This window comes from Chaetodon auriga, chromosome 23 (genome assembly GCF_051107435.1).
Source record: "Chaetodon auriga isolate fChaAug3 chromosome 23, fChaAug3.hap1, whole genome shotgun sequence".
NCBI lineage: Eukaryota > Metazoa > Chordata > Actinopteri > Chaetodontiformes > Chaetodontidae > Chaetodon > Chaetodon auriga.
The window spans coordinates 7,482,445-7,494,898 of record NC_135096.1 but is presented as its reverse complement, the minus strand read 5'-3'; the positions used below and the strand labels follow the sequence as shown (position 1 = coordinate 7,494,898).

Genomic DNA, 12,454 nt, shown 5'->3' with positions numbered 1-12,454 from the left:
TTTATCTGATTGGCGCCTGACATTTAGGTTTAATTGAATGTCTGTGATGAAGGGACGACTTGGGATTGCCTTCTCTTGTTTGGTGTGGCCTTTCTAAACAGCTCAGATATTGTTTTAAAGTGATTTTTTTTTTTTTTTCAGAGCGATTTATAACATCAGCCCACTGAGTCTCATTCTGCCTCTGTGAGCGAGCAATGCAGTGAGTTTAGAGGAGAAGAATGTGACAACAGAATGGAATTATGGGAGAAATTATTGCACTGAGACCGCAAGGAATGCACCAGAGATGAGGCTGAAGCAGTGCATTTGTTCACAGTGGTTAGGGATGACAAACAGTGGGCGGCCGATGCTCTAGCTGCAGGGCGCTGGCACCCCAGCAGCAGGCTAGAAACATGAAATTGAAAGTTTGTTTATGTAAATGCACTTTAAAAGTTTGATGCATTGTATAAAAAGGATGCAAAAATGAAAAATAAACGAAATATGACATCTGGGACGGGGTTGAGTTGACATCTTTGAGGCTGCGAGGATGGGTGGCAGCGAAGAATGCAGGAGTGCTGCAAGGAGGCCAGTGAAAAGCAGAGCGCTGGTGGCTCCCGGCCGGCATAAAGAGGTCGTCTTGGCAGTAAAGCTGCGAGTCATGTGCCTCCATTTAAATGAGAAGGCAAGAAAGGAAAGGGAGACAGAGAAGGGGAGGGAGAGAAATACAGGCTGAGCTAAGAGCTTGGGGACTCTGCCAAGCCGAGACACTTGAGGAATGCATCAGCAGCAGCTCTCGCTTCACAGTAATGCCATTACAGTTAGTGCTATCTGAGTCAGGAAAACAACTCTTCTGGTCTAGTCAGCAAGTCTCATAGCCAGTGTAAACAGATGAGAGGTAACACCATCAGACCAAACAGAGAAAAAACAGCAAAAGCTGAATCCTGGGAAAGAAACGTGGACTGAAAGTTAAGAGACTCATAGCATAGAAGTGTTTTTGTTTCTTGCGCGCAGCCACGTGTCTGCGAGCTTCTTGCACATAGCCGCATGTCTGTCGTTGAAGTGTTTTAGTGAGCATTGTCTTGTCTTGTCAACGTTGGTGGAGTGAAGGCGAGAGGCATGTGGTGTGACTCTTCCAGCCCCGGCAGTGAGTTAATAAACACAGGCCTGTCAACAGCTGCCGGTGATGTAATGTGGAACTTCTCCTCACTCTCCTTATCCTCCCGCCCCACCCCGCCTCCCTAACTCCCCCCACCACCTCCCTCCCTTCTATTTACAAGTCTTACTGGGTGTTGCTGCAGACTTCCAGCACTGGCACCACAGATAGTGTTTTTAAGAGTGTGTGTTTGTGCGCGGCTTCCCCCTGCAACACTCGCAGGGGGGAATTTATGACAGCATGTTTTCAGCTGCCATCAAAGGAAATTCCACATCATCAGGTTGTCTTCCTAAGCAAAACACCTCTGAGAGTCTGGGAACTGCAGAGCTGGCTGCAGACCTGTTGAGTGGAGAGGATCCGGCCGGCACAGAGTAAGTGTGGACTCCTGCGTGTTTGTCTTCTTAAATTATAGGAGGCTGAACCGCTTCACCTTCAGTCATGAACAAGGGAGCAAATATGGTTGCACAGCATGACGGGAAGGGAGGCAATTAAGGCGCAGTGTGGCAAGCAGTGTTGAGAAATGTTATGACAACAAATTGACAGTTGCAGTTTGTTTAGTTTGTGTTAAGTTTTTGACAAATACAGGCCTTTTTTTTTAACAAATAAAGCAGCAAATATTGACTGTTTCCCTGCTGAGTAACACTAACATGGATGTTATTACTTAGACTTTGTATATTTTAGCTGACTAGCCTAGCTTTAGCCCTGGTTTTTGTCTTTTGGGCTTTATGTTTAATGTTATTTGCACACCAAACACAGAGGTAATTGTTTTACATAAAGAACAGGAATGCGAGCTTTCCGTTTGGAAGGTCTGAAGCATGACAAAAAAGACACTGTTCAAGCAGTGTTTGCGAACATTACCCTGTTTTGTAAACACATGTACCTGCATCGCTAATTGGCTTTGAAGTTGTGGCAAAGCCGAACTTCAAAATGACAAAATGATGCTGAAGATGAAAAAAGTAGCTAAATCATTAGCCAACTTCCCTAATTATCTGCTTAAACCACTTAAAGACAATTAGCAAGCTTTAATTCACTTTGAGATGACAGAATAACGCTGGGATGAGCTAAAGTAATGTTAGCCAGCTATCCTAGATATCCCTCGACGTGCTATGAGACGTAGCCGCTAAGTTTATGTGCTAGTTGCTGTAAATCACAATTGAAAGATAAAAAAACTGAAAACACAGTTTAAACAGTAACTAAATTATTACATAGCTCACTAACATGTCAATGCCACTTAATGCTAATTAAGTGGCTTTAATTAACATGTTCGCTTGATTAATTAAAGATGCTGTAGAGCACGATTTGTGGATTCGACTCCTCAAATGCTAAAATGCAGGACCTCAACTGGCAAAAACACCCACAACTGTTGACTTTTAAGGGATGAAATGATAAAAGGCGACGTGTTTTCGCTCGGGTTTTAAAACGCTGTTAACGATTAACTGGAAGCCGATATCTCCGGAGCTTTTCTGAGAGAGAAAACATTCAGCATGACAAACACGCTGCTGTTTCTCAAGCTGTCAGCAGCCTGCTGATGAGACGAGTGTGTTCAGTTTTTTAGTGAGCTGCCCACCACATGATGCTTACATACCAAAGTTTGGGGGGGGGGGGGGGGCACCGTTGTGTATTTTGATAACGGTCGGAAAAATTCCTCTGCCCTCTCTTGGCCTGCTGCATCACCCCTGGGCCTTTGGAGTATATTTTTTCTGGCTTTTTTCTACCTGAAGCGCTATCATGAGAGAGTTCAGCAGAGAGTCACACTGTCGGCTGAAGCACGCCGGGTTGCAGCCGAGGGTCCCTCGACAGGAAGCTCAGATGATTTTTTTTTTTTTTTTTTCCAGGATGTGTATTAAAGCATCCCACGCATCTGGTGGGATAAGCACAGGGAATTGCAGGGACTCCCCTCATGAACAGGATGACGACATTGTGTTCATTGTTTTTCTTTTTTTTTTTTTTCCCCTCACTAGACCTCCAACCCCTCCCACCCTTTTTAAACCCCCACATTAAATTGCCTGCTAAGTACTGCTGACTAAACAAGATTTAAAGCCGCTCAGGCAAGTTCTGGCAGAATCTTTATCATGAAAAGTGTCTGAGAAACACATTTTCTTGTAAGCAGATTGTGTCTCTTTATCTTGTCTGACATGATTTTGGTTCAGAAGCAATTTAGTTGTTTGCATAGTGGAACGTCTGAGAACCAGTCTTTTCAGTCGGTTCCCAGCTGGGCCTCTGAGGGCCGGCTGGATGGCGCATCACCCATGTTTGACAAGCTTTATTGAACAAGCAGGCTAAGTCAAATATTGATAATGTACTCTTCATAGAGACAGCGCGACTGAGACGGCCCCATGCAAATTTTGTCAAAAGTATCACAAAAAAAGAGAAAGAAATAAAATCTCTATGTGAAGAACACTTAAGAAGACAGAACTGGAGCATCTGGTGATGAGTGCAAATATAAGCACAGACGATTAAAAATGCATAACTAGCTGTCACATGTCTGTCTACTTACGGTGCACCGAATGATTTACAAACGCCTCACCGTCCTGCAGCATGTCTCGCAGCTTTGCGACTGCAAAAACATAATGAGGAGCTCCATTTGTTGCAGACGAATCAAACATACAGGAGCAAACTTTACTCGAGTCACGTTGTCTTTGCCTTGAAGCATTTGGCACAAGCGTGGGGGTGGCCGTTGTTGCAACAACAAGCCAGCAGCCAGGAAACGACAGCCATTTATTCAGCAAAGTTGTCAACATTTACCAGTTTCGCCTTCTAAAATTCAAACATTTGCTGCTTTTCACTGTTTTGCTTTGTGGGTAATTGAATATCTTTGAGTGTTGGACAATAACAGGCATTTTCAAGATGTTAATTTGGGAGTTAGGACCAATCGATTAATGGAAAAACAGGTAAACGAATGGCTGCAATCATCAGTTGGAGCCCTGTCCCTGTTTGTCTGCACACATGTCAAAGCCACCCTCAACAACTCTGCTCATTCTCATTGTGTTGGAAGGACAGAGGTTGTTTATTCAGCAATGTATAGACCGTCCTTGGGTTTTTATAACCGCGATGGCATTGGAAACTAAAGACATGAGAAAATAGCTGGTGTACCCACACTCAGGTATGCCTCTATTTATACCTGTGAACAATAACGTGTACTTCCTTCTCATGATCTGTTTGAAGCACCCGAAAGACAAACCATTGCAGGGAGATTGTGAAAGCGATAAGGATGTGCACATGTTCTGCCTCGCCTTGATTAATGCGAGCATCGTGTTGATGTGGATCCTCCCTCGCTTGCAGCGTCAACATTCATTTTCGAGGGACTGTTAAATTGACCTATTAGCCTCGCCGATAAGCCTGTCGTTTTCACCCTCCTGTGATAAATACTTAAAATATGAACTTGTTGTGATTGCCTGCACGCTTGAAACACGACGGCGGCAGTGCACGCTGGGAAAATTCAGGGAAAGACATTCAGCTGCTGACGGCATAAAACAACACCAGCGTAAAATGTGGCTTATTGTTCGAGGCTCTCAGACACTTTCTGTCAGGCTGTGCCAGGCTACAGTTGGTCGTGCCAACTGTACCGGGACACATGCAGAGGCAAGACCGGACAGGCTGTCCAGCAGAGGGACTCAAAACATCCGATCAGCATAGACCATCTGTGCTGCAAGAATACAGATGGACCTCTCTCTCTGCCCATTAAACCCCACATCAGACACTTGCATGCTTCAATTTTCTCCTCAATGAATGGAAAGTAATAGCACCCCCGACGTCTCCTCCCACTTCCCCCCGTGTAGCAGGCGAATTAAAAGCGAGACTCAAACGTATAATCTTCCCGGTCATTCATTCTTCTCCCCGGACATCATTCAGAAGAAAAATAAAGAGAGAACTGGGCTTTGTACCGTGGGGGATGCCTCTGCGCTGACCCCGTTTCAGTCTCCCCCTCATGCAAGCCAGGCGCGGGGCATGGAGACAAAATGAATTGGTTCCTGGGGCAAAGGGGGTGCACCAATCAATGTCCAATCCCCCCCCCCCCCTCCTCCATTCATTTTCAGGCCCTGCCACTTCCTGGCATTGCTCTTTTTTTGGGGCGGCGGGGTATTGATCATAGAGGTCCGAGTCGCTATTTGGCCAAGAGGCTTTTGTTTCTGAGACCTCTGTGTTTTCAAAAGGTTTGTAATAGATGTGAGCGCTAATTGGAAACTCATGCAAAATGCACGTCTGGAATCCCCTTCAAGTCCTCGGCTCTCACTCCTTCATTCTTTCCCCTCCAGATGGCCATTTAAATATTTGCTTAAATCTCTTTTCTCCGTCACCTACCGTGGAGTTTAACGTATAACCCATGACCCAATCAATTGGCAATGAAAAAGCAAACGCAGGGCATTCTTTTATCGCAAATTCCACCGCAATTATTCTTCGCTGAAAGGTTTTGTTTCACGAGGAGAAAAAAAAAGGGCAAAGTTCAAGCCGCACACTTCACCCACTTGATATCTGTGTTTGAACGAACCATGACAAAGATTTCTCACTTGCGGTGACTCTTTACACAGTGTGAAATGGGAATATGTGTGGGTGAATGCCTGACTGTATTGGGTACAAAGGGCAGTATTGTCAGTCGCAGCAGAGTGTGGTCTCTGTAACACTTCCAAGTCAAAAGCCAGAGGGTGGAGCAACAGTGTTTCTTCAGCAGACCTTTACTGTATGCATGGGGTTATTCCGGCTGCAGTCTTACAAAAGAAAATTAAGATAAAAGTGCCAGTAAAAGGCCGGTGATTGAAATAAGTGCACAGCTGCCTAATTCCCCTCAGTTTACAAAGGAACAGTATCAAATCTGTGCCATGACAATCCATATTCATGGACAACCTGGCCTTATTATCACCGTTTATCCACAAGGCTCACAGTCTGTTTTCAGCGCAGCGATCTCTCAATGGGTTTAAGTGTTATCATTAAGCTGTTATCCCCTCACATTATCCCCGTCGTAGTTTGGAGCTGTCTGGGGCTCTGCGACCTCAGCTGGGTCCTCCCTTGTTCCTGGAGCAGATGTTAAAAAAGAGAACCCCCCCTCCAACCACACACCCACCTCAAACAACCTCACCATTCGGGTTGTACACACACACACAGACACACACTATCCCACAGCGCCTCCTCCCTTCACCCTGGCATCTAATTAGGCCTACAGCACAAAGACTCCCAGATGTCAGCGTCCTCCTGGCCTCCTTTGATTATATCCTTTCCACCCCACTGGCTGGCTTGCCGACTGGCTGGATGGGCGGCTGGGGGCCGTGTGGACTATAGGCGTCGACGCGTGTCACTCTGCGCAGGTCAACACCGAACCAGTTTAACATATCCGTAATTGCTTTTGGTGTAAATCACAGGGAATCTGTAGGGAGGGAGGACAGGCCTGAATGGGTTGCAGTTGCAGAGAGGTGCTTAGTTTGTCATAAACGTCGACAAAGGAGCATTTAAATTTGTCAGCTCTTTAAAAAGAACGCTCTTCCTGTTCACATGAAGTGTGGGTTAAGCTAAACACAAGAGCAAGTCACATCTTTTACGAGCACTGCGTTGCTTAACTTTAATCTCTGAGTCCCCAAACCAGATCTTCCTCAACCGCTGCATATTTAAAATAGCATTTTGTCATGGCCAACAGTCGCTAAGTGTTTCATTTCCTTTAAAGTCAAGCAACCAAGAAGCACAAACGATGTGCGGACAGTCAACAAGTTTGTCGGCGGAGGAAAATTGGCCGCGGCGCTCCTTTTTTTTTTTACAGACATCGGCTTTCGACAGCCAGTCAGGCTTCCACGCTTCTCTGAGCGCTGGTGCTGCCCAGCGAATACTTAGCGGATGAGATGTTGATCACCAGCTCTGTGAAACATATTGGATGGCCCAGAATAAATGTCTCAAGTTCCAATATAACCTCAAATTGAAATTGGCAGAAAAATGCTGCGGCATCAACACGCGCAGTCCCGACAAACCCAAGCAATGACAGCATGCCCTTACAGACTATTTTATTCCTGCTAGTGCTACTTAATTAGTGCTTCTTAGCAAGCCACAGTTAAAGCAGGAAAAATATGTCATCATCCTCTTTATAAGTATATGATTGTTTGTTCTGAGAGCTTTCTTTCCCTCTTCAAAACACTTTTATTGAAAAAAATGATGCACAGTGGTGTACAAAGTGCCCACAGTGCAGAGAAAAGGATGCTTTTCCAGCCTCATATAAGTATATAAGCTGATTTTTTTTGCTTTATTTTGCTCCAACGCTACCAGACAATTGAGAATTTACTGGCTTTTTACTGGGTCTTTAACCATCTCAGCTGAATGCACTGACTGATGACAGGCAACTTGTCTCTGGCTCCGACTGGCTGGGTGTTGAAGGCCGTAGCACAGAGTAGATTTGGAATGTGGCTTAAATTATTTTTAATCTTTCTTATTTCATCCTTATATTCCCATTGAGATCAAAAATCTCTTTTATGAGACAGACCTGGCAGCTAGCAGCCGTGCAAAATCGCAACAAATTAAAATGCAGCATCCACGATGTGCAAAAGTTCACCATGTGTCTTATCATTAACGGGGGAAGTGAAGCAGATTGTGAATAACTTTTTTTTTTAAAATGAAATCAGCATCTTTGCTTGCAATTATTGCATCTTAATTTCTTTTTTTTTTTTTTTATCTCAAACTCAAGTCAGCCTTTTGGAGCTTAAGGGCAGCTGACAGCAAGAAGACTTTGCTTTGTTTAACCATCAGAAGAGGTAGGAGTTTTCTTGCGTTTTATCGCCTGCCTTTATCTGAACGCCCCTGATATCTGGTTTTTAATGTGTTTGCTCAATCTTTATCACTTCCGATCCACCCACTACCTCATCCCTGACACTTTCTATACCCTAAGGAAGATGGTGTCAGTGTTTTCTACGTCTGGTCTGGGCAATCAGGCACAGTGCTATAATCCATTTTAATCATTTACTCTCAATTTCCTATAAACTCCCCCTATCTCTGTATCCAAGGGAAGCCATGGGCTTTACTTCCTCTCCTAATCTCCAGCGGAAAGGGACCAAAATGAAATGTAAGCTAAAGATAGACCAGAGTATTTCGTTTGATCCAATGCACTTGCACAATTAGTCATTACAAAGCCAGACTGAGAGACAGGCAGGAGTCTAATGTTTCTGTGTCATTAACGGCAGCGCGTTTCACATCCTGCTCACTGATTAGGCAGCTTCTTTATGCACTAGATAACCCAAGGGTATTCAGAAGTGGGGCAGAAGGAGACAGTGTCACGTTAAGAAATACAACATCAGTTCTGGATGAAAACGTAGCGGCTGATCCGGCGCGCAATGTGAAGTCTGCGGCTTCATGTCAATAAGTTTGGACTTAGCACATTGGCAGTGGATGGAACGTGTCATGTTGATGTGTGGGGATGTTTGACGAGTGCAGTCACGCTGCTGAACCTTCAGACAGGGTGTAACAGATACGGCCTGCAGCAGATGCAAAGGAGGGGGCTCTGGGATGCTGCTTGGGAAGTGTGGTTGCATAAGTAGGTTTGTGAGGCACGTAAACATAACTGACCTGAAAAAGTGGGGCAAACAACAATTCAGCCTGATTCGGAGCTGAGTGGCACTTTGCAGGCATGTAATCGCACCAGCAGATCTCCTGACGAAGGTGTCATGAGGCGATTCTAAGTGGTTTGGCATGGCTCAAATGTCATACACGCCATTTTCACACTGCTTGTTTGTTACCATAGTGTAATCTTAGCATGCTAACCTGTTTAACACAACACTCTTTTTAACTAAAATCTTACCTATACGTGAAGTAAATTCAGAATAATGAGGGACATTTCCGCTACTTCCGCGCTGTTTTTAAAGTGAATTTACATGCACCAGGTGACAACTGGCTGTCTCAAATTATTATATATTATACATTCAAACAAAACACCTGCTTTGAAGGGTTTGGAGAAAGCTGGTCTCTGCAGGATTTCTTCTCTTTAAAGGTTTATTGGCTGCTTTTAGGGAATCTGAGCAGGAGCTTTTATAATGTTTGAAATAATTTGCCTGACTCATGTGAAACATGGGTTTGTAGGTGTTATCTCTGGTTACGTAGGACGCATCTAGGATTTCTCCACGCATGCATGCACATGGCATGACACGTTGTGTTGCACAGACGGGGTCTCTGACCTTGAGGTGTCCATCGACTGACCTTTGACCCTGTGTTCACCAATGAGGAAGTGCTATGCTTACTCTGTGCACCACAACAGTGAGCCTAAAGCCCGGGCTCTTTGTAAAGGAGTAGTATGCGTGAAGTGAAGTGTTTATCTTCTGCTGCGGCCTCAGTCAGGCCAGGTCGGACTGGTTCCCAGCTCTGTTTGGAGAGGCCTAGAAAAACAACAGGGCTGAAGCTTGGGGTTGGGTCGCGGGGTGGGATGCCTGGGTGACGCTGAGAGCCGGCAGTAAGATCCAGCTGGAGCTTTGTGATCCCAGAGTCCTGTCAGGCCTAAGGAGAGGGCCACACACTTCCGCTTTTGCGCTGGCATGAATTTCAGGACGAGGCATTGCAATAGAAACTGAAAGAAATGGGTGACGGAACGTGGCGGCACAAGACGGGGACAGCTGCTGTAGCTGATTTGGACTCTGCTCCCGTGTAAAAGGTGAAAGCCCTTGTAACAGCGGAAACGTGAACTACCGGACGTGAGATATTCTTTGTTGACTTTCTCCCTCTCCCTCTGTCCTCCACTCCTCCCCCTTTTCCCTTCCCCCCAGGGCTTCCCAGGTGTGCAAATCACTGCAGGGCAGAGGGACCATGAACAGACACCTGGAGAGGAGAGAGCACTTAAAGAGATTGTCTCTTGACAGCAGCCTACCGGTAAGTCAATCCTCAACGCACGGCCTGTTAGACTGGTCACTTTGTCAGGAAACAGACATTCTGGGATGTCCTTATTTTGTCTTGATGATCTATTGCTGCAGTATGGACTTTCATCCCCAAAAGGAAATGTTTGGCAATCAATTCTTGAAGTTTCCTGGAACTTTGGCTCCCGCTGTGGACGCTGGAGCAGCCAGATCTCTGAGATAAACTGATAATTAATGGGATTCGTTGTTTTCGTTAATCATGTTGTCTGTTGTCAAAAACCTCTGTGTTGATGCATTGCTTTTGTGCTCTACAAAAATGCCCTGAGATTCATCAAGACAAAAACTGAACACACACACACACACACACACCCACACACATCCACGTGTCAGGCGGCAGGGAGGAAAAACAGCCTCCCCCGGTTGACTGACAGCCTTATCTTTATGCCAGGCTGTTCTTGCGAATCACAGGAGTGGAAACTTGTTTTGGCTCAGGGTTAACCGAAGGTGAATCTTCTCACAAGTGCCTCTTTGGAATGTCAAGTGCAGCCATATAGCGGCTGCCGTGTTGTGTCTGCATGAGAGCGAAGAAGGTTAATTCCCCCTCAGTGCATGCAGTGCAGTCACTGCACGGGAAATAATGAAACGAGAGTCTTAAAATAGCATTTTGTCGGAAATGCTGAAGTCTCTCAGTGTGACTAATTAGAAGAGAGTATTCCATCAAAGGGAAAATACACCCTTAAACACTATAACACCATTAAGTAATATACAGTTATAAGCTGCGTCTCTGGGGTAATTTTGCTGTTTATGGTGCTGTTTGTTGATGACTAAGAGGCTTTAATGAAGCCGAAAGATGTCAGCATACTTTATTGACTTGACCTCGCTGACTTTATGACTTGCTGTAGATCTTAACCCACTGCCGACCGCAGTGCTTAAAGGGAAACCCTGTGCTGCCTTGCTTTCCCCTTTATTTGTGTCAAATTACATCTAAAGCCCATTTCACACGCGCATACTCTCCCTGAAATGTTCAGGAACATTTCCTACTCGGGGTCAAGTGGGAATGGGAGCAGGGATCGATATTCAGGGACGTGTTCCGCCAAGAACTCCAAACAGTGCAGGGAATATCTGTCTGTCAGATGCTTTCTTCCAGCGCGAATGAACAAATCACAAGACGCTGATGATGTCTGCAACATGCTACGGTTAGTAGTTGGTGAAAAAAAACTTTAAAAACATTACGTGTGCAGACAAAAGCGCCTCCTCATCCACCTGATTACCATTAGATTGTTATTATTATCACCCAAAGCAATGCATGGTGCATGGTCACACCTTGGAAAATGAAAATCACCGCCGCCAAGAAACTAATTCATAAATACTTATCCCAAAATAACTTCTGCAGTCCACAGAACATCAAAAATTTCTATGCCAGTGTAAAGAAATCTTGATTTTAACCCCTCAGTCTGTCAATCATTTCTGACTTAAACCGCGACGGGAGCTTGTATCCAGGAGGAGCACTGGAGTGACACACTCGAATCCGCTTGGTGAGACAAGACGCTGCTTCATTTATAATTTATCCAGACTGGTTTAGCTTTGTGAATGTGTAACTTTCCGTGACACAGCGGACGGTCGCTCTGTTGCTGTTTCTTATCCGACAACTGCGGTGATTCATACAGGCTTTCCGAACATTATATCGCTATCATTGATAGTTATTGCTTGATATGAGATTTACTGTGGCTTTAATTGCCTTAATTGGATACACGGTGGCCTGATTTACTGTGCCACTGAAAGTAGGTCATATTTGTGATATGGGTTTATGATTCAACGTGCTCACATTTGTCCACTCAACTATCCATGCATGCATTTTCCCCTCTTTTTTTCATTGTTGCCTTCATTTCGCCTATTTCCTCTCTGTGCGCTCACTTGACTTTCTCCCTCATGTAACTCACTCACTTTCTCTCCTCTTTGCAATTCACTTTGTCTCTTTGTCTTATCTTTTTTTTTTTGCTCTTTCCATCCCCGCTCTTTCCTCCCTCAATGATTTATTCTCACTCGGGGCAGCAGGAGCATAAGGGTGCTGGGTTGTTTTAATAGTGGGACAAGAGGAAGCCCGCAGCATTTTGGGAAAGGTCCAGCATGGATCTGGTGGCAGTGTGCAGATATGACTCCATGGCATGAACAACCATGAAAGCGCAAGCTGCTTTTGGTTTGTTCCAAGCTTTGATTCAAGTTAAATGGATGTAGTTGCTTAGTATACACACATATGCCTTTAGTAAAGGCAGGAAACATCACTTTAATGATCGGTAGATCCTCTTCATCCGATAAAATACAGTCAATTTATTTCAATGAAAACAAGCATTTATTGTTTTGAAATTCATGCTCAATCAATGATGCTTATCATCCGTGGACGATTCAAATCCACAGTAGTTTAAAGATGTAAAAAATGCGAATTTAGTGGTTATGATCCATGCTGCAAGATTTATACACGTCTTTTGAGGCCACTGAGTTAGTCTCTAAACTCAAACCT

General features: G+C 44.7%; 1 protein-coding gene across 1 annotated transcript in view; it reads left to right on the top strand.

Annotated features, from left to right (window-relative positions):
• The first annotated feature begins 1,369 nt into the window (after window positions 1-1,369).
• Window positions 1,370-12,454, top strand: part of LOC143315914 (nck-associated protein 5-like) — a 128,825-nt gene continuing 117,740 nt past the window's right edge. Inside the window, exons 1-2 of the mRNA XM_076723474.1 lie at window positions 1,370-1,500; window positions 9,850-9,952. Of these exons, the coding sequence (XP_076579589.1) occupies window positions 1,370-1,500; window positions 9,850-9,952 (234 nt within the window). The remainder of the gene's footprint in view (window positions 1,501-9,849; window positions 9,953-12,454) is intronic.